The 23,875-nt window shown below is 38.0% G+C and overlaps 1 protein-coding gene across 4 annotated transcripts in view; it reads right to left on the bottom strand.

The window, feature by feature from the left end:
• The window catches only part of RBM33 (RNA binding motif protein 33), an 81,060-nt gene that overhangs the window by 18,298 nt on the left and 38,887 nt on the right, over positions 1 to 23,875 (bottom strand). For 3 of the 4 annotated variants that reach the window (XM_063452674.1, XM_063452673.1, XM_063452675.1), the window contains exons 13-17: positions 23,320 to 23,499; positions 22,297 to 22,557; positions 20,266 to 20,904; positions 9,453 to 9,728; positions 8,091 to 8,279 (exon numbers count right to left, since the gene is read on the bottom strand). In XM_063452674.1, the coding sequence (XP_063308744.1) occupies positions 8,091 to 8,279; positions 9,453 to 9,728; positions 20,266 to 20,904; positions 22,297 to 22,557; positions 23,320 to 23,499 (1,545 nt within the window). Of the gene's footprint in view, positions 1 to 1,747; positions 1,786 to 8,090; positions 8,280 to 9,452; positions 9,729 to 20,265; positions 20,905 to 22,296; positions 22,558 to 23,319; positions 23,500 to 23,875 lie in introns of all 4 variants that reach the window. The other variant, XM_063452676.1, reaches the window with a different exon arrangement.

Raw genomic sequence — 23,875 nt, forward strand, 5'->3', positions numbered from 1 at the left:
AGGATGGTAAAAAGGTTTCAAACACTAAATCCAACACTTCTGTAACTACCAAAGACATACCTTTAATAAGAGAACATGTTCGATCATGTTAAGCTATCCCATTAAATTTAGTAAAGGCTCATGTTACCCCCTGCAATGCTTATTTAGCAGACAGCCAAGCTGCCTTTGGGGTGGTAAGATATTTTAAAACATAGTTGGCTGAGATACACTTATGACAATTTAATTAGGATATGTGTGCTCCATATCAATCCAAAGAAATTAATATCACACTAATTGCCATCCGGCTCATTTGACATTTCCCTGCAATTAATTCTAAGAAGATTAAGTACTTAAGTTCCTTTAGACTCCAGATACCGGAGGCTTGGGCATAAAGCAAAAAAAATAAAGAAAAAAATAAAATAGTGTCAGGCCACCCCTGATCTATTACATTACCCCATTAGGTGTGATGTCAATACTCATTTTACTGTATGAGAATTTTAATATTCAACAATTACATGCTAACTAGCTCTGTGCATGATTAAAACAGATCATTTCATCCTTTATCAGGTAAATTGAAGCAAAACAGCTTAATTTGGAAAGTAAATTTGTAAGATTCATCTTAGTTTACCAGCAAATTGGTTTGCAGGTCCCCCCAGCTGCACAGGAGACTGAATGGACATTGGCCGGCTAACTAATAAGGGGAACGGAGCTATGATTTCACACAGGCAGTGGATTCCCGGACTTCTACATGTCAAACCCAATTTGAGATAAGCAAGAAGAAAATGATGGAAAATACATTATACACAGTGAAGTGTAAAAATGGACAGATGACATGGGATGGGGTCTATTCAATAAACAGCGGGTTATGTTGATTTGAGAAGAGTAGAAAAAAAAAAAAAACCTCCAAGCACAGATCTAGGTAGCATTGACATAAACATGTATTCTCTGTTGCTAAAAAAGTCCAAATACAACCCAATAAAGGATAAACTGCAAAGTAATTTTATAGTACACCAACACTAAAAAGGGATTAATAAGCAGACTTGCTTTATACATACAAATACATGTGAGGGTTTAATTGCGTGGCCATGTGTGTAATTTTTACACAATTACTAAAAGAAAAAAAAAACAAAAAAAAACAAACAAGGATTTGGCATCATCTTGCAGTGTGTTCAAATATATCTTTAAAACACTGACCATGCTTTCAGGCACCCATCATACTTATACTGGGGCACACAGATATTACTATGCAATAATCTAGATTACTGGAGATATCAGGGAGCTTTCCTCTCCCTCTTCTATTAGCTCCATGAGCTAAAGGAAGCGGCAGACGGGCCAAGTTAGAGCTCACCTGCCTACCCCCCTTCTCAATGAGCTGTACTACAAATCATTCTCAATTAGAAATTACTTAAAGAGAGGAGGGCTGGTAGAGACAGCAATTTGCCACTTTTTCAAGCTTTTTTTTTTCCATACACCCCCAAAGAAAACAAGCTAATAAAAAGGGGGGAATATTTAGTAAAATATGTGTGTATTAATTAATTTTGAACAATTTAGATGCTGTCAAGGCAAATTTCTCATTTAGAGTGGTCACCTGTGTCATACTAAAAATGCTTTCAAATGACAAGTTGCAATACATTAACTAATAGGGAAATTTAAACAACAACTGTTTTTTAAAGATCTATATGGTGGAGATTTACCATTAAATTACTTTGCAGAATGCATTTTAATAAAAATCGGACAATAAAAAGATTGCCATGGTTTTTGAACTTACTTCACAGTTCTCTGCATTTGGGACTCGAGTATGACGTGCTATGAAAGTACATAAATTTAGTTACAGGTGCGTTCTCAAAGAAAATAAACAAAACTATTTATCCCAGTACACGATTCTATTTAACCCCTTAAGGACACATGACGTGTGTGACACGTCATGATTCCCTTTTATTCCAGAAGTTTGGTCCTTAAGGGGTTAAAAAGGACACTATAGTCACCAAAACAACTTAAGCATTATGAAGCAGTTTTGGTTTAAAGATGCCCCTGCAATCTCCCTGCTCAATTCTCTGCCATTTAGGAGTTAAACCCATTTGTCTATACAGCACTAGGCACACCTCCCTGCATGTGACTTGTCCAGCCTACTTAAACACTTCCTGTAAAGAAAGATCTAATGGTTACACTTTGTTTATTTCACAATTTATTTAATTTGGAATGTCTTATCTCCTGCTCTGTTAACAGCTTGTTAGACCTTGCAGGTGACTTCTGTATGTAATTAAAGTTACATTTACAGAGTATGAGATAAAAACTTTTAATACAAGTTCACATCTGATAGAAAATTAAACTATATTTCATGACGGCTGTCTCAGTCACAGCCAGGGGAGTTGTGGCTAGGGCTGCATAAACCGAAACAAAACAGATTTAACTCCTAAATAGCAGAGACATGAGCAGTGAGACTGCAGGGTCATAATCTATACACTAAATCTGCTTTATTAAGCTTGTGGTTTTTGATGAGTATAGTATCCTTTTAATTGGACTATGCAGCCGTAATAGTAATGGTATGGTAAGAACCCCACACTAACATGAAGGAAAAACAAAAATAAAACATGAAAAACAATCTAAAGGTACAGATGCAATACAATAATAGTGTGTAAACAATATTATAATGCCAAAAAAAGTTTGGCAGCCAAAGACTCTGGGGTCAGAACATAAAACAGAATAATGGATGCACAGTGATGACTAAACTCTGCCAAAAGTTTATTCACCAAAATGTAGTGGGGCACCTAGCAAACCAGCAGGACATAGCCCAAAACACATATCAACACTCCATTTCATGCAAACATGTTTTATATTTTAATGCCCAAAGAGGTTACCGGTAATAAACTTTCAGCAGATTGTATTCATTGCTGTGCATCAGATAGCTTGTGTTCTGGTTTACAATGAGATTGACCATCCTTTGTTGCTCAATATTGAATAAGTACGCTGAGTTGAACTTTAGATTAAAGATTTTTTTTATTTCGGGTTAAAACACTGCTGGAGGTATAACCGCATCATTAGCCAGCGAGGAACTAGCGTTCCGACCTGTCTAATGTCAATTCGGTACAATTTTTTTGGCACCGGTGTCATTTACAATTAAACTATAAGGTGTGAGGGTCTTAATCTCTGAACTCTGTAGGGACCCAGGTAAAGGACTGTTGGTAAAGGGTGTGCCCTATTACCAGGGAACTAGGCCAGGACACTGCTAGCATCATGACAACTACAGCGAGCTCGAGGTATTAACATATGATGCCTGAGTTGATCTTTGCCCAAATATACCAGGGCACAGATTGTTCAATATTTGGTAGGATTTTTTTTTCCTCCCTAAATTCATTAATAGAGAGAGAGAGAGAGAAGAAGAAAAAAAAAAACATATAGCTACTCAATGAGCAGACAGGTTTTTTGGTACTGGCTATGCGTACTTGTGAAAGGCAAATCAAACTTTAGAACAGCAAAATAAGTAGTGACAAAAATCTGAGAACACCCCAAAGAAACAATCTAGATGTTAAGCGGTACTATTGTGTGGCGATACTATAGTGTGTTTGTGTGTATATTTCTCCAGGGCTGCGCTTCTTCTGTGGAACTCCCTTCCCTTCTCCGTAAGACTTTCATCCAGTCTCCACTCATTCAAAAAATAATTGAAAACTCACTTCAAGAAAGTATATCAATTAAACGGTTAGCAGGTTCTTATCCCCCACTCTCCATGACTCCTCTCCTGCAACTGTCACCCTTTGTGTCACTATAACCCACTACCTCTAGAATGTAAGCTCATTGAGCAGGGCCCTCCACCTCTCTGTTCCTGTACATCCAGTTGTCTGGTTACAATTACCAGACAACTGGATTGTATAGCACTACGGAATCTGACGGCGATAGATATATATATATATATATATAGATATAGATATAGATATAGATATAGATATAGATATAGATATAGATATAGATATAGATATAGATATAGATATAGATATAGATATAGATATAGATATAGATATAGATATAGATATAGATATATAGATATATATCGAACATTTAAAACCAAAGCACTCGAGTGTGTTTCATGTATGTAAAAATTGCATTTTAACAATTTTATAACAATTTACAAGACACCTGTCGAAATACCTTCCTCACAGTCACACAGCTAGGGAGGTTTTCTTTTGTAAATAATTCCAGCAGTCTTAATTCTTTTACAGTATGTAACTATTTTTGTTACTGTCAGCATTTTTATATTCATGCAAGGGTCTCTGTAAAGTTAATCAATGTTTACTAGTTACAAGTCTAATGTATACTATAGACAGAGTCTAAGATTATATAACTTCAATATAAACACAGTGTAACCCCACACAGTGTGCAATTCCAAAACAAAGAACAAAATAATAATTAAAAAATGAAAAAAATAACTACATAAACAAAAGTAGTAGATGTTTACATGTATATAATAGCAACAGTCACTATAGACAAATCGAAAACACACAGGACTGTAAGGAATGGCATTGTTTTGAGAATAAAAGTGTGACCACCAGGTAGCGCTATAGTACCATCTGTATAGCTGCTCGTATATAACAACCGTGGATAAAGCACAACAGTTATGCTTGAATATCGATGAATGTGTCCAACACAGAATGCTATTTGTTGCATTTCATTATAACATAGTTCATCAAGATCACCATATGAAGAAACAGAACAACTAATTATAGCAACACAAATTTCTATGACTGAACACATTCCAAGAATGTTAATTACAGAATGCTTTTCATCCCACTATAAATGTAAAAATAAATCCTCTTGTTTCTGAGAACAATGAAGTGAAAAGAACAGTACAGATATGTAAAGTTAAATAGCACATGCCACAACCGAAGGGGCAGTGTAGCCCTATACCTACACAACATGCTACTACAGTACTCAATTGGCACTTGTTTCCATATATTACTTAACCTTACTGTACTACCCTGTTGTGTGTCTATATACTTTCCCTTAGGACGGAACACACATTCCATATAGGGGTGGGTCGCCAAAAGAACCTAGAAGCGATCAACACTGGGGCTAGGTTTTAAAGCTCCCTGTTTGTGAGTGTTTTATTTATAAACTCCACTTTTTCATTACTATCCTTTAATTTCTAAACTGCACCATATGGTATTTTTTGCATCTATTTTAGGTCTGAAAAAGTATAACTTTGTAAAACTACCATAACCACTGATATTAAGGTAAACCATGTCGTATTTAAAAGTGCTACTGGTGTTTGTGGAGAAGTTGCACTTCTTGGTGTCAGCAGCTAGTATTACATATACTGTTTGGAGATTATACTCTAAAAATGTTTTTTTTAATATCTTTGTATAAGCGCCAATACCCTTTGTCCTTTTTCCACAACCGATAGATGCCTATTTTACCAGTTACCCATTCTCTAACAATTCAATGTCAAAAATCTAAAAACACAATGTGATAATTGCAGATCTTGACGTCAGAGAGAAGTCACGCAATTTTGCGAAGCATTTCTACATAAACACTGTAAAGAGTGCAGGGCTTAAATGGTTATTAAAGCCTGGGATTTACTGCTGCTCAGTAAAAAATATATAAAAAGAAACAAACTGCTCTTAATCTGTTGATTTCAGACAATTTATAAAAGTAGGACTACTATGATAAACAGAAAAATAGCAAAATAATCCCACTTATCAGTTTGAACAATCACCATAAATAATGGCTTAGATGTCACAGCAGTCACATGTTCAATTGATTAAGCCAAATTATAAAACTCAACCTACAGAAAAATTGGAATATTTTCATATCTGAACATTTACGCCTACTTTACACTGACTTTTAAAATCACTCTTGTAGGTGTCAGATGCAGTTTTTGACTTCCAGACTAGGAGTTCTTTATAATTAAATTATGCTTGCCCCAGGCACTCCTGAATAGGGCTTGCAATGTATAACTGGGTGGGTGCCTGCACACTGCTATACTAAACATCACTGAGAAATGTTAGTGACTACAATAAACAAAGAGCCTATACATTTATACAGTCTGTTTCCATCAATATTTCAATGCAATGCATTTACTCATCTAGGGGGCACTACAGCTCATTGCAACTGTTATGATGCAACAAGTCTGAGGGTCCAGCAACTCTAGTTTGTGTCAAACAATGTTCCAGCATTTTGACAAAAAAAAATGTAATTTAAAAGTAACTCTCTCAGTGCCTGTAATGGTGCCCTTACACTGTAGCTTGGTTAATGCATTCAGTGAAATTTAGCATCAGCTAGTTGTCCATCTTTAGATGGCATGATAGGCCAAGGCCCTCAGACTACCAGTGTCACTCAAAAATGGTTTGATAAAGAAATATCATTGCTGGTTACTAACCTCTGAGAACGTTATACGGATCAACTGCCTTACAAATACGGTTTCTTAGAAAAATAATTTGCTCTTACCTATTAAACTGATTACATAAGGTATTAGAGGTTTAAGAGAATTATATGTTATAAATAAAATAAATACCGTATATACTCTAGTATAAGCAGAGTTTTTCAACACATTTTTTGTGCTGAAAAACTCCAACTCGGCTTATACTCGAGTCAGTGTCTGTATTATGGCAATTTACATTGCCATAATACAGACTAGGGGCTGCAGAGCGTTTACTTACCTCTCCTGCAGCTCCTGTCAGCTCCCTCCGCGCCGGTCCATTCAGCACCTCAGTCAGCTCCCAGTGTAAGTCTTGCGAGAGCCGTGGGGTCATAGTGCGGCCGCGAGAATTACAGTGGGACTTACACTGGGAGCTGCACGGACCGGCGCAGAGGAGGAGGGAGCTGACAGGAGCTGCAGGAGAGGTAAGTGACAGCTCTGCCAGCCCCCTCCTACACAGTGCCCATCCACTGGATCACCAGGGAGTGAGAGCCCCCCTTCCCTGCCATGTATCAAGCAGGGAGGGGGGACGAATTTTTTTTAAATAATATAATAAAATATAATAATAAAAAAATTAAAAAAAAAAAAAAATTGCCCACCCCCCACCAAGGCTCTGCAACACACACACACGCACACACGGCACTCATACTGCATTCATTATATACACACACTGTAAATAAATATTCAATTAATATAATTTTTTTAGGATATAATTTTATTTAGAGATTTACCAGTAGCTGCTGCATTTCCCACCCTAGTCTTATACTCGAGTCAATAAGTTTTCCCAGTTTTTGGGGGTAAAATTAGGGGCTTATACTAGAGTATATACGGTAACTATTCCCTGTCCTGCCATAACCAACGTTTAAAAAGCAGACAAAACGTCTGGCAGAGATTCATAGTAATTGTAGCATAGCGCTCAGAGGAATTGCCAAAACCATTTAGTAAACAATTATACTAACAATACATAGATAGACCGTTATATAAACTCACTCTATAACTTTAACATACCCCAACTACCCCACCCTTCCCCCCTGCAAAAAAAGAATTTCTAAAATGCAGATGTGATTAAAATAGGTAACAATATTTCTGTCCCTCCCAAACACCAAGTATTTCCTTTTTTTTGCACAAAGTTGTAAGGTCGCCCTTTAGCCTAATACAGCATTGAACTACAATTTCCAGATAACCTTACAGTTTCCATCACAAACTGATTATGGGATAAGCTCAGGAGTGCGAGAACATGTTAAATTTGTTGGTTTGTTGAGAGCTCACTACAGATGCTGCATAACCTGGGGATTTGCAGCATATGCAGGAACTCCCATTTTGAGTATTTTTTCCACTTTATTATTTTAAATGTATTGTTTTTCGTTCTATGCATAAAAAGTGCATTAAGAACAAATGGGTTAGATACAAACAGCTCTGTCTCATTACTTCAATTTCTATGTTGAGGAGACATTTCAAATGATAGAAAATCTGCTACATATCAGATGTCAGAACCGCCATGAACCTTTTCCTTTACCAATTACCATTGATGGCTCATGTTATGGACTAAGTTTCTCCTGACCCTTAGCCATATGGCTGGCTGAGCATTAGCAGAAACAAAATACAAATCATCTGCACTTTGAATGTTAACTATCATTGCTATAACCCATCATCTCTCATCGAATTCTATTTCACCAACACAAGATTCCAAGGGTGACCCTACCTGGATAGGTCCTACTGACATCAGCAGGTTTTTCAGTTTGAGATCTGTGGTTGACGAAGAAAGCCCTTCAACTGACACGACACACGGCTGAGGCTTGCACTCCACCACGCGGAGGTTTTGTTTATTTGGCATAGAGCGTCCTCGGCCCATCTGTCCAGCTACTCCTCTGCCTCTGCCACGCATAATGACCTGCCAACAATTAAACTTGAAAAGTTAGTTTGTCCTTTATAAAAAATATCAACAGATGCCCATACTGGGAAACAAATTATGTTCTAAAATACAGTCACTATTTCCCTGCATTGCAGGAGACAGAATGCTCCAGAGCAACTGCACACACACCGCATTAAGAACAGAAAGTATGTTCGTGCTAACAAAGAACACAAAGACCATCATTTTATTTTCTATGATTGATTAATGGCGTGAGAGGACTAGTAGATTTCCAACAGTACATATGTGCTCTCCTATGTAATCCTCACCTTGAAGCAAGTGTGCTCAGAGTTTATTCCCAGTTTGGGTGGTCACAGAGCTATAACAAATGAGTGGGTAAACTGCTAGTACAGGCTGCCTCAGATTGAAAAATTACTCTTTTTACATACATTTTAGATTTGTTTACATTGAGCACTTTCTAATGGTTATCAGACACTATACTCCTAAGTGAGTCAAACATTTATATCATATACTATTGTCTCTTAGCTTCCCTCGTCACCAAACTACTACTTCCAAGTCCTTTGGGAGAGAGGCTTAGGCTGTGCAGAACTCAAACAGAATATGATACAAATATTAGGAACTCTTGAAATTTACCACACGTATCCTGATTAAGGAGAACACATAAGACACCGTTGATGGCACACACAATCTTTGGCGAGTAAAAGTTTAGCCGTGGCAAATCGAAATTCGACCATGGTGAGTGTACCATGGACCCTCCAGGTTTACAGTAGTAACTTAAGCCCAGGCTAGTAGCTCAGGACTGGAAATTTTAAGCCCCGGTATACAGAATGAGCAAACTAACTCACCCTTCTACAGAGGATGCAACATGTACAGGACCAATTCCCGATGCTCATTAGCAGCGTAGGGATACCATTACTTTCTGGCAAGTTTAACATTCGTTTTTCAAAATTCTCCAGTCTGACCCACATCTGCCTCCTTTTAATAGCGGTCACTGACATTTTAAGTTGTAGAGACATTCCCTAAAGCATGCTCACAGAGTAGGCACTGTAGCCCGCCTGCAGAGATAGTGAGCTCATTATGTGGAATCTCCATATTTTATGTCTGTATAGGAGTTTGGTTACTACTACATTTGCAGAATCCATCTGGTCAGCTGACAAACCCAAAATAAATAACTGTGTAATCAGTGTACAGTACCTTATTGGGTTGATGAAGTCCCTGGATGCTGTTAACCAAATGAGGGATGGGAGAGTTTGCTTGGAGATGCGGTTGTCGTGGTTGGCCCTGGTACTGCTGGGAAAGATACGGATTCTGAACACTTCCTTTGCCGAGTGTGACTTTCCGAACTGGCCCTTGCCTTTGCTGCTGCTGTAGTCGCTGCTGGAACTGTGGTTTGGGCAGAACTTGGGTTCTCTGTTGAGTTGATGGCATCTGAGCATTGCCAGGTGACGGAACTAAAACATTATCTCCTTCCTGTTAAAAAACAATAAAAACTGTTAAGCTTAATCTGCAAAACAAGAATAGGAATGTAATCACATCATATTTTTTTATAATTATTGGACACAGGTCTTCTGTAGGCACACTCTTCTCATATTTAACATCAGGGTATTTTTTTTAAAATGGTGATTTCTCAGGCAACCAAAACTTTTAGGTCAAAAGGGTTAAATAAGAAGAATTTTCCTAGTTTGCTATATTTTCAGTTCGACTATCTTGGCATAAAATTTGAAATTTACTTAAAGGAACACTATAGGGTCAGGAACCCAAACATGTATTCCTGACCCTATAGCGTTAACACAATTAAGGTAAAAGGTAAGAAAAAAAAAACTTACCTTTTAAGGGGGAGCCTTAATTCCAGCGCCGCACGAGTTTGGCGGTACTGACTCCGCCCCATGATCCGCCTCCTTGGCTGACATCAGAAATGATCATCTCAGCCAATCCAATACTTTTCCACAGGAAAAGTATTGGATTGGCTGAAATCTCCAAGGAGGCGGGGCGGAGGCCAAACAACAGCCTGGCCAATCACATCATCTCCTCAGAGATGCATTGGATCAATGCATCTCTATGGGGAAAGTTCAGCATCTCCATGCAGAGCGTGGTGACTCTGAACGTCAGTGCAGCACTGACCCAGGAAGCACCTCTAGTGGGCATCAAAAGGAGTGGCTAGTAGAGGTGCCCCTAGGGAGCAATGTAAACACTGCCTTTTCTCTGCAAAAAGCCTGCAGGGACAGGATATAGACACCAGAACAACTACATTAAGCTGTAGTTGTTCTGGTGACTATAGTGTTCATTTAATAATTTTTGTCTGGGACTGGGTCACCAGGAAAGCGAAGAAAATTCTCTGGACCTATAAATCGTTCACAGACGGTAAACATAGAATCACAAACCATGTGCTAATGACAAAGGAGATCGGGATCGACAGATTATCAGTCTGGCCAATATTTTGTATTTTCAGCAATATAGATATCGCCCAATAAAGATACCGATATTGAAGACTGGGGCAGCTCCCCTGTCTAACTCTTGCACGTCCCGCGACCGTCAGAGCGTTGCCATGGGTTACCGCGGCACACAGGCCACGAGAGTTAGACAGGGGAGCTGCTGGGGAGGTAAGAGTGTGTTGGGCCCCCCCAGGGAATGCCATATTCCCCCCCTCCCTGGCCAGGTAAGAGGTCGGGAGGGATGACTAAAACAAAATTTAAAAAATTCAATATTTAAAAATATGAGTTAAAATAACAAAAATGTGTCGTCCCCCCATTTTACACACATTACATACCTACACAAACACACACTGCATTCATTATATACACACTACACAAACTGCATTCACTATAAACACAGCATTCACTAATCAAATACTCTCACTGCATCCCACACACATGCATATATATATATATATATATATATATACACATACACACACACACACAAATATTATATATATAAATAAATACACATTTATTCTTAAAAAAAAATTCTGACTGGCATGTATATTTTGTGCATTTACCTTAAAAATTTTTTTTGCAAATAAACAAACATGTTCAGATAACCGTAGATTTGTGTAGAAATCGTTTATTTTCTTAAAACGGTAAATGTACAGAATATCGGTATCGGTAAGTTATCGGCTATCGACCTAAAAGTTCACTGATTATCTGTATCTGCTCTAAAAAAATCAATATTGGTCGATCCCTAGAGCACAAGGACTTAGACAGAGGTCTAGATAACGTTGTTACTAAACAGAATGATTTAAATTGCCACACGAGCAATGGCTACAATACCATGTAAAAGAAAAGATTTCCTTTTAAACACCATCAGGAAACGTAATTGTCAAATAAATTATATAATTACTCTCATACAACCGTCAGCTGAGAGGGGATGTCTGTATCACTGTCCACAGTGCTTGTGGTAGAGTGGGCTGTCTTGAGTTATGGCATTCTGATTAACAGCACCTGGGGACGCCAAGTGGTATACCCATATCTTGGCTGTTGATATCGAACAGTATAAGCAGAATATAAAAAAAACACAACATTTAGTGCATTTAGAAGAAATTTGGTATTTTTTGAATTATAATTTATGTCAACTCTTGTGCCAGTGAGCACTATATAGCCATGAATATATTGAAACTAGTAACCATTACATTCAGGTGTTTCGGCCTGACTCATTCCCAATAGGTCCATACAACTCCATATAAATGACCATGATTTTGGAATGTCTAACAAGCTCTCACAGGTGTTATTGTCAAGCATCCACATAATTCTGGCTAGATTGTATATGTACAATGGTAATCTAAGCACCACAACACAACTTTTCTGTATGCTCAATTTTGCATAATTTAAACCTTTAGGACAGAGGCATTTTCACGATTTGTGCATTTCGTGACTGAGGCTTTTGCTATGTGTTCCACTGTATTTTCCTGATATACCATTAATTGCATCCACACAGTTTAGAAGAAGCTATAGAAAGTTTTTTGTTCTAATTTTTAATACCTTTTTAATAACGCATTAACAATTAGGGGTCATCTCCATCCCTGGAGCATGCCATTAATAGGCAAGGACCAAATTAGGTTTCAAAATCAATATAAGGGGTTTAAAATCTAGGAGCTATGACTCCTCCTGGCAGGGTTTACAAAATATTGTCAATTAAGGTTAGTGATCCTTCAGTCATTCATGCACACATACTACACTGCAAATTGTGGAATTTCAAGAGAAATTGATCTTAGATGCGTAACTTTTGGGGGAGTGGCAATGCGGAAGATGTGCGTGTCTAGTGACATTTTATATATAGGCGTGTATACTGGAAGACCAGGTAAAAAAAAATTTAAACTATTAACCAACGTTCACTGATGGAGTCTGAAACAAATACGGTCACCAGTCGAGAAAAAAAAAAAAATATAATTAAAATAAATAAGGCAAGACTCCAACAGACAAATTTGGAGTGATAAGGAGATTTTCAACAAAGTTTTAGGTATCTTTGCAAGAGACTTTTTGTGACAAACAGTTTATTAACTAGTTTAATGAGGTCCCACTTGCTGGTATTGGTCATAGGAGAGCTGTCTGCCATGGTAAGTGCTCCTTGACCACTATAATTTTTTCCATCAGTTCAGGAGTATATCTCGAACAGTATACCTTCAGATGAAACCAGGTATATACCCGGGTTCATTTAAATTCCACTATTGTGCTTTGTGCAAATAAACATAGGAAAATCACAAAGTTTGCTAAAAGCAAGTCACTGACAGCATTCCAATCGCAGAAAGACAACTCAGTCTTTAGAGGTGATAATTTGCAAAGTGTGAGTACTCCTTGCCTTGCTGTGTAGTTTATACTGGCAGGATTAATGGTATAGGAAAACCTATTTAAGCCCCAAATGTCTCCCTGCTCCGTGATTGGCTGATGTTATCAACACTAATCACAGCTCTGAATGAGTAGCCAATGATCGGACCACCTGGGCTGTAAAGCCCTCTGGGATATATCACATCCTGAATACAGGCAGTGCAAGGGAAGTTGAGAAAGTGGTCTCTGGCTATTGCATCATGCAGACAGACTATTTTCCCTCTCAATAAGACCTGCTGATCTCCCATCATCTTTAATATCTCACTGTCAGTAAAGTTGGGCAGCAGGATGGAGGCAAGGGAGGATTAAAATCATTAAATGTGGGCTCTATATATGAAATGTCTGTGAGGGTTCAGCTAGTTCAAGATGTGTGTATGGGTGCCAGGTGGTCCTTAGGGCTGGCTTACCTTTAGGGTTTACACAGCTCACAAACAGTTTAACCTTAAAGTTTGTGCTCAAGTGCCGTTGCGCTCTGCTCCCCGTACTTCCGCATTCTGAAAAGCTTTAAAAATAAAAGCTTGGGCAGAGGCGATGCTGACTGGCTTGGAGCGGTCAGCTGACTTACTATGCCAACCAGTAGCACCCTATTCATAAAATAGTCTTGATAAAGGTAAACAATTTTTATGATTGGGGAGTTACTGACTGGCTTTGAGCATCAACTAACGGCAATAAGTCAATCAATGGTGCCCCAGGACTAGTGTTCCTTTATGAAGAATTACAGAAAGCAGAAGAATGGCAAAAAGGAATGGCGGCGGAGCACATACTTGGGGGTTAAAGCGTTTGTGGATAGTTTAAAATCGAAAAGGTAAGCCAAAACTGTTCTTTTAAGTGTCTCTTGGGAATATTACTTGGTCCCTAAAGTTTAGAGAGATTTGCAAATTATTGATATAAAGTCACCACCTTAAGAAATAAGTGCAATTTAAGCCATGCTGTTCTATTTTGATTTGTAAAAAAAATTAGCAAGCTTCCAAAAACGCACATATCTGATTCAGGGAAATTTCACACACTCAATATGGGACTCGGTATACTTTATTCAGAACTTTTGCACAGGCTTGTGTACAGCCAAAGGACCATTCCAACAAGCCATGACTACAGTGGTTTGTAGGATGTCAAGAATCAGAGGCACTTCTGCCACAAGGATTGCTGGGATTTGGGGGTGGGAATATTGGCATTGTATTGTTCACCATCATACCTAGCAACCCTTCCTAATAGGTGGTTTTGCCCCCCCCCCCCTTCCCCGCTTCTCCTCAACACTCATTAACTAACACCTCAGGACACAATATTTTCCCCTTTCCCTTTGTGGGTTTTTCTTCTCTTGCTGGCCCTGGTTCACATATATCTTCTTTCTTTTGTATATCACTTGTATATAACTGATATATTTTTGTCTTTTGCGAGATCTAATTCTTGTTTTTTAAGTTTTCAGAAATCCTTTTGGAAGTACTAATCATTGTCCTGTTTTACTGGAGTATTATGAATTATGAATGTTGATTTTTATACTGTTGTTTTTATTAGAGAATTATTAGTTCAGTATACCATACTATTTATGTTTCACAACAACATCAAAATATGTATTTATGTTACACAGCTGGAAAAAGTGTCCCAGTATTATTTGGGTATATACATTTACTATCTTTTGTCTAAATTTCAGTATTATCAATTCATTATACTGTTTAATAATAAGATCAAGATATATTCATGTCACACAGCTAGAATAAATGTCCCAGTATTGGGTATATACATATACTAAATTTGCTCATTAATTTTTCTATTTTATTATTATATAATTTCATTCCTATTCCCCTTTTTTACATATTTATTTTATTCTTATTAACTTTTTTCATTCCATATATATAATCATACTGAAAAGCATGTACCCTTTCATTCTGGGACACTTTAATATAACTATGTAGTGGTTTTCTGTACGAGGGGTTCCCATTTTTGCCAATGCGTTCCAGCATGAAACGCATAGAAGTTTTTTCTATCGCTAAACCGGAACCGGAAATGACGCCGGATATACTCAGTGCGTTCCAGGTTGAGACGCACAGAAAGAGAAACACACACAGGTGCATCACATCGCGGCATTTTCGGCGGCAGATTTAAATGGCGACCCCAGAACGGAACGAGCATAATCCCTGAGGAAGTCGACTAGACGAAACGCGTCGGATTACATCACTTGGGGACTTACTTTGATGCTGTTGATACCACCTGAGTGTGGTTTTTATGCTGTTTTACTTGGATCCTTTTGTAAGTGCATTTGTATATTAAATCTATTCTATATAATTTCTGTCTGCACTATCATTTGGTCTCTTTTATTCCAAGTCTATAGAAGAATCTGTTTACTTCATATACTGAAGATCCTGCCTGACTGAGGATGATGGGCCTGTTTTACATTACAATCTTGTGAGTTACTACAATCATCTTGCGTGTTATAACATTTTGGTTCTGTAATACACTATATGCGATTTATTTATTTCTATATAGATATCGCTCACTTCATCAATACAAGGTTGTATATATTTTTATATCTACACCTTAGAATTGCTTATTTTTCATTTTGCATCCCTACTTCTTCTTTGTATTCATACTATTGTATTGGTGTTTGTAGAGGGCACACTGTTTAGTAGGTTTGCTATTTGCTGCTGTGTTGTTTAGTGGTTGGGTACTTTTTTGCCTTAACAATATTGATGAATGCCCAAAATATGGTTACATTTTTCCATTTCTTCCTCATCCTCACTTTTAGGAAACATATTTTATATTTGTTAAATGTTAAAGATTTAAAAGTTAAATAAAGATGAAGCCTAGTGTAACACAAAGGTAAATAGTAAAACAATTGCAAATGAAATACTGTTTCCAGGGGCCCATGAATGCCCTATAAAATGAAGATGTCTCCCGATTGCAGGTATAATATTTAGGATGCTTTGAATCGGTTGGACGCCACAATGAAGATGATGAAGTGTGCTGCCAAGCTTTCAGTCAGTGTGTTAAGTGTTCTTATACAAAGTGTGCTGCTGCTGTCACTTCCTCCCAATTTGACAGATCAAATCTTATTTCTCTTCCCAAACCCCAAGAACAGATAGTGCCAACTTGCATTTAATGCTGAACAAATTGATTAATCCCTCACAACAGAAATCACATATCTTGATTACGACTATGAGACGTTAAGCAGCATTATTCTGAAGTGACAACACTTGACAAATTCCCTAACCGTTTCACTCAGCCTTTTGTGGCCCTGTTAGCTGGCGTTAACCCTGGTGAAAAATTAATTTTCCTTATCATTTCCTAAGCCCCGAAATTCAAATCCTCTATACAGGAAACTCTTTCAGTAAAGGTATTATGAAAACCTCCGTAAGATTAATTGCTTGTCTTCAGGTGACATTAATTTAATTTCGGTGCCCGTGACAGACATTTGATAGTGCATATTGAGAGGACAGATAACATTGTCAGGATACACAGCAGGACAGTGGAGCAGTGTCCCAGGGCAGCATCTTATGAATTCTGCTTTGATAAGGCCAATACCTCACTGTCACTGATCTGGGATCTTGCAAATCTAACGACACAGATTCCTATTAGGTTTGACAATGGTATGGGCTTGCAATAAACACATTCCCTTAACCAGTCAAGAAAATGTGGAGGATGCAAAGCTTCTGCCAATATGTAAGACATGTTCTCTTCATCGTATTTCTCCTTTATGCAAGTTAATTGCAAGACTTTTTTTTCCAAATTTGCTTCCAGATGCCATCACAAATTACTGTTACAAGATAATGTGGAAAGAGAGGTTTGGGAAAAACAAAGTGCACATATGATTTAGTTATATAAAAAAATGAATAAGCGCAACAAAGCCACTCCAAACCCCATATTATTAAGATATGCTGATCAGACAGGCACATCAAAAGGCGACAAAAAAAAAATACTGGCAAACAAAGACGGAAACTAATATTTCCGACATCTAACCTCGCAGGGATACCCGGTCACTTCTTGGGAATGCCTTAGATGGAGTAATCTTTAAATGGGGTAAAGCATTTTCAGTGAATATTGGGAACATTTTTTTTTTTTTACTGGTAAAATTATGCTTAATTTATGGCTCCTCTCTTCAACTGTCAAATTCTCTGCATAGTTCCCAGTGACAATAATGAAGGAGAGTAGGAGAACCCAGTCGTTGTTGCCATTTGTCTGATAAATGTGGGACTTATACTCTCCAACAATAATACTCTCCAACAGTAAAACCAACACTGATAAAGATTCATTCCTTTCTGATGCTGATACACTTTGTAAAGAAATCAGCATTATGGCATCATCAGGTTGCGCCCTGCTCGAGGAAGTGTGCCCAAACTTGTTTGGCAAAGAATCCTGAAGGAGACATCCCCCCCACTTGTTGTATTGGAAAGTAGATCTACTTCCAAGAAACTGTTCCCAATGAGTTCCCATTTGTTCTCATCCCCTATCATTTCTTTATCTGCCAGAACCCCAGTGTGGGTACAAACACTCTGACATCCTTGACAGAGTATTGTGATTCCTGCAGCAGTCACTGGCGATGACTTTGTGAATTGCTAACATTTGATGTGGGATATCTGTCTTTTGTGAACTTCAGGCTCGATGATTATACATTATGTAGCCCCTAATTAATCTCAGGATATTTTATGGCTGAGTTGGAATTTCAATGAACACACATAAATGAACACTTGTTTTTGTCAGGATCGACACAGGGATCCAATACGCAGAATGCAAAAACATAGAAGAACGTATACCGGGCCTTAGAATGGCCGGACTAACGTCTGAAAAAACAAAGAATGGTCAGGGACAAGCCGATGTTGAAGGAGCCAGAAGACAGGTAAGCGAATAACAAGTCGAGTCAAAGGGAAGGAGAAATCAGAAAGTCAAAATCAGAGCCAAGTCAAATACCAAGAAACCAAACCAGAGTAAGCACTATAAGGAACAGACAAGCTAGAACCACGACAGGGCAATGATTAATTGCAAGTGAGTACTTTTTATAGGTTGGCTCTTTAAATGATGACCACGCCCCCAAAACAGTCTAATTCTAAGGTTTTGGCGGCGCTGCATCATAAAAAGGGGCGGAGCTACAGTGCCCAGCGTCTGAACGGCCGAGATGAGCGAAGGGAATGGAAGAATTTGCCCCAAAAGATGCCCCACAGGCTGGATACCTGCCAGGGCAGAAACAACAGGTACCCTGACAGATTTAATCCCATTCAAGACCAATGAAATGTGGGCCGACATAACCAGTCTTTAAATAAATAGTTAGTATACGATTAGAAAGCTTTACAATCCCATGAGCACAGCCTCTATGGACCCATACAGTACTAGAATGGGGAGTTTGTTTGTGCAAAAGCCAGTGTGCTTGTGTATGGGTCAGTGTATAAGTGTATCAAATCACATACAGCCCGCATACATCACACTTGCACCAAGACGGTCCCCTTACATCACATACATCTAGTACACACAGCATACAGATGACACCAAAGGTTACAGGGATGTACTCCATAGAGTGTGTGTGTGTGTGTGTGTGTGTGTATATATATTAACAGACATATGAAATTAAAGTATTCCTAGCCTACACTACAGCAAGGAGGTTCAACTATAAATAAGCAGAATCCAACTGACAGAATTGTTGTGAAACAGATGGTTCGTTAAAAAAACAAAAAAAAAAAGTGAAATTGAAACCAGTAAATTAATATTTAGTGAAAAATTCCTCCAAAAGAAGGGAGAGAAAAAAAAAAAACCCCAAAAAACAAAAAAACACACCACCATGAGTCCAAATGCCCTTTACGTTTTAAGAATATGCTCATGCAGTCAAAAGTAATGTATTAATCTGACAGATTTGTGTCTATTGGCCTAAAGAGCAAACACTGTACGGGTTTTCTTTTGTATGAAGTGACAGTTTTCCCAATCCGTTAAAAACCACGTAAACTTGATTTGGGAAATGGCAAAAAAAAAATTGCTACTCCGATCGGTTTGTTAAAATAATCTGAGGCGATAACACAAGGAAACATAAAAGAGTGCGTTTGTTCCCATCCAACAATTTCTGTAGTTTTCCAGGGAGGTTGAATATCTTCAGAAACATATGGGTGATCAATCTAAACTGTTCTGAGATTCTTGACATCCTCAAGTGGCAAGCACAATTAAATCACAATCTGTCTGCCAGAGCAGCTTCACTACTCGCTCGCCTTTACCGACTTGTCACTCTGCTCTGCAATCAGTTGGCGGTGGATAACCCCCGTTGCTGGGCCACGAAAAGCCCACTTCACCACAAAACGTTGGCACAGATGTGTGTTTTACTGCTGATAAGTCAACAGTCAACTGATAAAACAGACAATGATGTATGCATGATCATTCATGGCTACTGACACTCTCAGCTGACCCATGGCAATGATCTGCAAATATGATCTGGTTCTCCCAGTACCACATCCTTCCCAAAATAAATCTAAATCAAGTATTGCAAATATAATGTTGAACACACAAGGATGGAAAAATCATAGCCACCAGCCATCTATAACAGCCAAACGTTCACGGTTTCTCCTTCCTGGGGCATATAGCAATTTAGTTCACACCAATTTCTTGTGCTTAATAGTTAAAGCTGGGTCTTTAACGATTAAGTGAAAAACTGCCCGAATAAACAATTAAGCGGATAGGCTATGCTGCCGATTTCAAGTTATACGGACACTACATTTTAACTGGTTTAATCCGTTCAAACTATTTTATCTGCTTCATTTTTGACATATGAGAATTTAAATAATAGATATGTATAATATAAACTAGCCATCACAGGAAATGCAAATAAACAACTGCTGGTGGAGTTGAAGGAACTTATTTAATAGCTTGTTGTGTAATGTAAACATTACAAAAAAAAAACATTAAAACATTTAGTGTTCTGTTGCACTGGTCTGTTAACAGTTGGTAACAGGCATTAAAATATTTAGTTTTGTTTCTCTACTACAACAAAAAACTCCCAAAAACCACTTAAAAAAATTTTTTTTTAAAAAAATCAGCTCTCTTACATATACAAATTGGAATCCCATCTTGCCCTCTTCCACTTACACTCAACCACAGTGCTTTCGGATAGTTATATAGAATACAATAATCTCACCAATGTCTTTATTTGTATTATGCACAAAAGTATAAACTGTTCAGATGAATAGAGAAAGCAGAAGCAGAGTTAGCATCTATGTACTTACCGGTCCAGATAACTTAATGACACGGACTTTAGGGGCGATGTGTGGCCCATCACAACTTCCACTGTTTGACCTCTGCATCACAGTCCTTTTAGCAGCAGCCTGTCTCAGTTCCTGTGGTTTCCCCTGAACAGAGGCGATTTTTACAGTCTGTTTAGGCCCTATTGGTGCTCCAGAAACAGTAGGTTGTACTTGCTGTACATTCTGAGTGATGTTTTCAGTCACTATCCTGTTAGGTACACCTTGCTTTACAATTTTCTTTCGTGGTCCTTGAATCTGTGCACAGGGTCCAGTGGTTGACTGAATTGCAGAGATCTTCTGTGGTAATGGTGCCTGCAAGCCATCAGGCTTAGCAGTAAGTGCTCTGGGTTTGACATTCGGCCTAGTCTGCGGGATAGTTTGAGGCATTGTCTGATTACTGTTATTTAAAGACGGTACGGCAGGTTTCTCCTGTTCAACCTGACCTTGGTGCGGAACAGCAGTTTGATGTTGTTGAGAAAGTCTTTCAAGAAGCTCTCTTTTCCGTGCCCCAGCTTGCTGTTGGCGCCGTAGCTCCTTACGTTTCAGGATTTCTTCTCTTAATCGCTTTTGTTCCTCAATTTTCAAACGATATTTCCTGGTCTCTTCATCCTCATCAGGAAACTGGTGGGGGAATACGAAAACCCTTTATTTAGTATGTAAATATGTATAAATCTCTTGCTGCTGATGGTTACGAGATCAATTTCTCTCAATAAAAATTAGCAGTTTGGACACGCAGAGCTTTCTTTGCAGCGCTCTATAAATATGGGCTGGGGCAAATATTGTGATAAAGAAGAACCCTTCTGTCACAACATTTTATCTCCTTCCCTTCTGACAATCTAACAAAAGGTAGCGAGGTAAATGACCTGAGAAGGTTTGATTACAAGTATTGATTTTTTTCTTACAGAATTTTAAAGCCAGATCTCAGACTCATTTGTCACACAATAATTGGTTATAATGAACACCACAAGTCAAATGACTGACCTTGAACTCGAGGACCCTCTTAAGAATCAAAATGATGCCAACTGCAGTGCTGGAATATTAATAGTACACTAGAAAATACTTATTATTCTGTGTTCATGCTTAGTGGGGATGGAAATAATAAGCATCAAATAACCTTTGTTCGGTGTCTGCACTCCTAATAAGGAAAAGCAGATGCACACTGCATTGTTTTACAGTTTACTTTAAAAGAGTGTCAGTCATTTACATTATGTACATTTTATCAGTGCTATGTTTTGGGGAGTCTCCTACATAAGTGATGACTAATCATGACACCATAGATGGCTGCACTAAAGTTCCCATGATGCCCCGGCTTAGCATTCTGCAAAACACAATTAAAAAACATCTGTGTTGCCAAGACTAGCCATTGCGGTTTCTTTGGCCAACCTTTATCAGTCAAGGTGCAGGAAAACCAAAACAGAAGATATTTAGTTTAAAAATTGAGGAGCTGGAAAAATCCATAATTTTAACTTAGCAAGTCTGCCTCAATACTACAAGAACATATGCAATTAACTAGTATAATGCATGGGAGTTGAAGGCATTCAAGATGTATGTGAGGTCTGGGTCTAAAGTTCAAGGTAAATGGAAAGAGCAAAACAGACAACTGGGTGATAAACACTTTTTGATAATAAAATGTTTAACAATGAATAGCCATTATTTTTTTTTTTAACTGAAAACCAAATCTAATGTATTTCAGCTAAAATGTGCAACCTGAAAAAAAACAAAAAAAAAAAACAATGAATCCACACTTTAGAATAATTTTTTCCTAAAGTTTAGCAAATTTTAGACTTGTATTCCTAACACTATAGAATCCCTTTAACGTATCACAGACATCCTCATTATGTGCACTGACAAATTTCTAGATTATTCTGATTTTGCACAAATCACATTTCTTGTAGTCAAAGTAGAAATATTTTAAAACGACAATTGCTTTTCGTGAAATATCAGATCTAAGAAGTAACTTAACAATATCGCATTAAGGTGAATGTATAAAGACAATTAAGGCAAGATGCTTACCTGTTCTTCAATTTTAGCAACTTCTTTGACTTTGTTGAATGTATTTGGGGGTTTCGTCTGTGGATTTCGAGTATTCAAAGCTCTTGCTTGGGGTGCTGTGGTACCCACTGGTTTGACTTGAGCAGCAGGAGCTGACTCCAATCTTTTCTTGCCCATGTTCAAAGACTGAGATTGTGCTATGGGCAATTCACGCAAGTTGCTATTCCTTGCATGCTGGCCTTGCTGGTTGGGAACCATCCCCATATTCTGACCAGGGGCATTCTGTTACACAAAAAAAAAAGTCACAAATACAAAATAATGCAATTCTGAAAACACAGTACTTGGATCATAATTGTTGAATGCATTACACTAGTCTCTACTGCTTTTATTCCTCTACTTTTAAATAAACATTACAAGCAGAAGAACCAGTATAGTTTTATGAAAGATGGTATGGTGCAATGAAGCAGTTAATAAAAGGCCATGATAAATTTGCATTTATTTATTTAAATCAATCAAATCTTGAGAAGTATAGATTACACCTTCATCAAGTATTTGAATGGCACATTGTGCAGATCAATCATCTGGACTTGTAGGAGCTGTGCTGAGTGAACACAAGGCTCGGTTTTATACCTGTTGTATCAGCTCAGATAGGTGCACTTTCATATAATGTGAATTAACTAACCTGTAAAATAACCACCCGGCTCCCACACAGTACACAGAGCTCGGTAGTCTGAGGCAGAGAATGGTGCTGTGTGATACTCCTAACACAAGCCTTCCACTTACAAAAAACCCAAAAAACAGCATCCTAGGGCTTCTACAATAAACTACTGTGGCTATGGTACTACGAGTATTACATCAAGTATAAAATATCTTTAAGGTTACTCAGATTTGTGGATCAAAACATTTCTCATAAGACTATAAATCGAAAACTAGAATTATAATTTCTGTTCTGCATTCTAAAAGCCCATCATGCCATTAACCACATGAATATAGGGTCTAAATAATCTACAATATGCAATTCCAAAGAAAGATAAGAATACATACCGGTCTTGGTTTAGGTGGACCTTGTCGCTGTTGTCCCTGCATTCTGTTTGACTGTGTCTGCTGATTCTGTGAATGTGTTCTAAACTGTTGCTGAGGCTGCTGCATGGGCACTGGAAGTTTTGGAGGGCCTGAAAGGTGATGATGCTGGTGCATTTGCTGCATTGGAGGTTGCAATGGACCCTAAGTTACAATAAAGAGGAAGGTGTAAAGCCTCAGACCATTATGATATTTAGATTTTCCACAAAGCCATGCATTTCATGCAGTAGACACTCACACATTATTAGTACCCATGAAATCATCTCTGTCCACAATATTAGAATGTGATTCTAGTATTTTGTTGAATATGGTTTTACCAATATGCACATTACAAACTAAGACATGTAAGCTGCACAGCTAAAGCAACACACACAGGTTACAACAAAAGTGCAACAATAATCTGTGTGTGGGGGTGGGGAATTCAGCTTGCTTGAATAAGAAGATACTAAATATATATAATATGCATGTTGTATATATGATGTTACACTTAGTAATTCTCTCTTATAGGATGACTACCAGA

Source organism: Pelobates fuscus, chromosome 4 (assembly GCF_036172605.1).
Source record: "Pelobates fuscus isolate aPelFus1 chromosome 4, aPelFus1.pri, whole genome shotgun sequence".
Classification (NCBI taxonomy): Eukaryota; Metazoa; Chordata; class Amphibia; order Anura; family Pelobatidae; genus Pelobates; species Pelobates fuscus.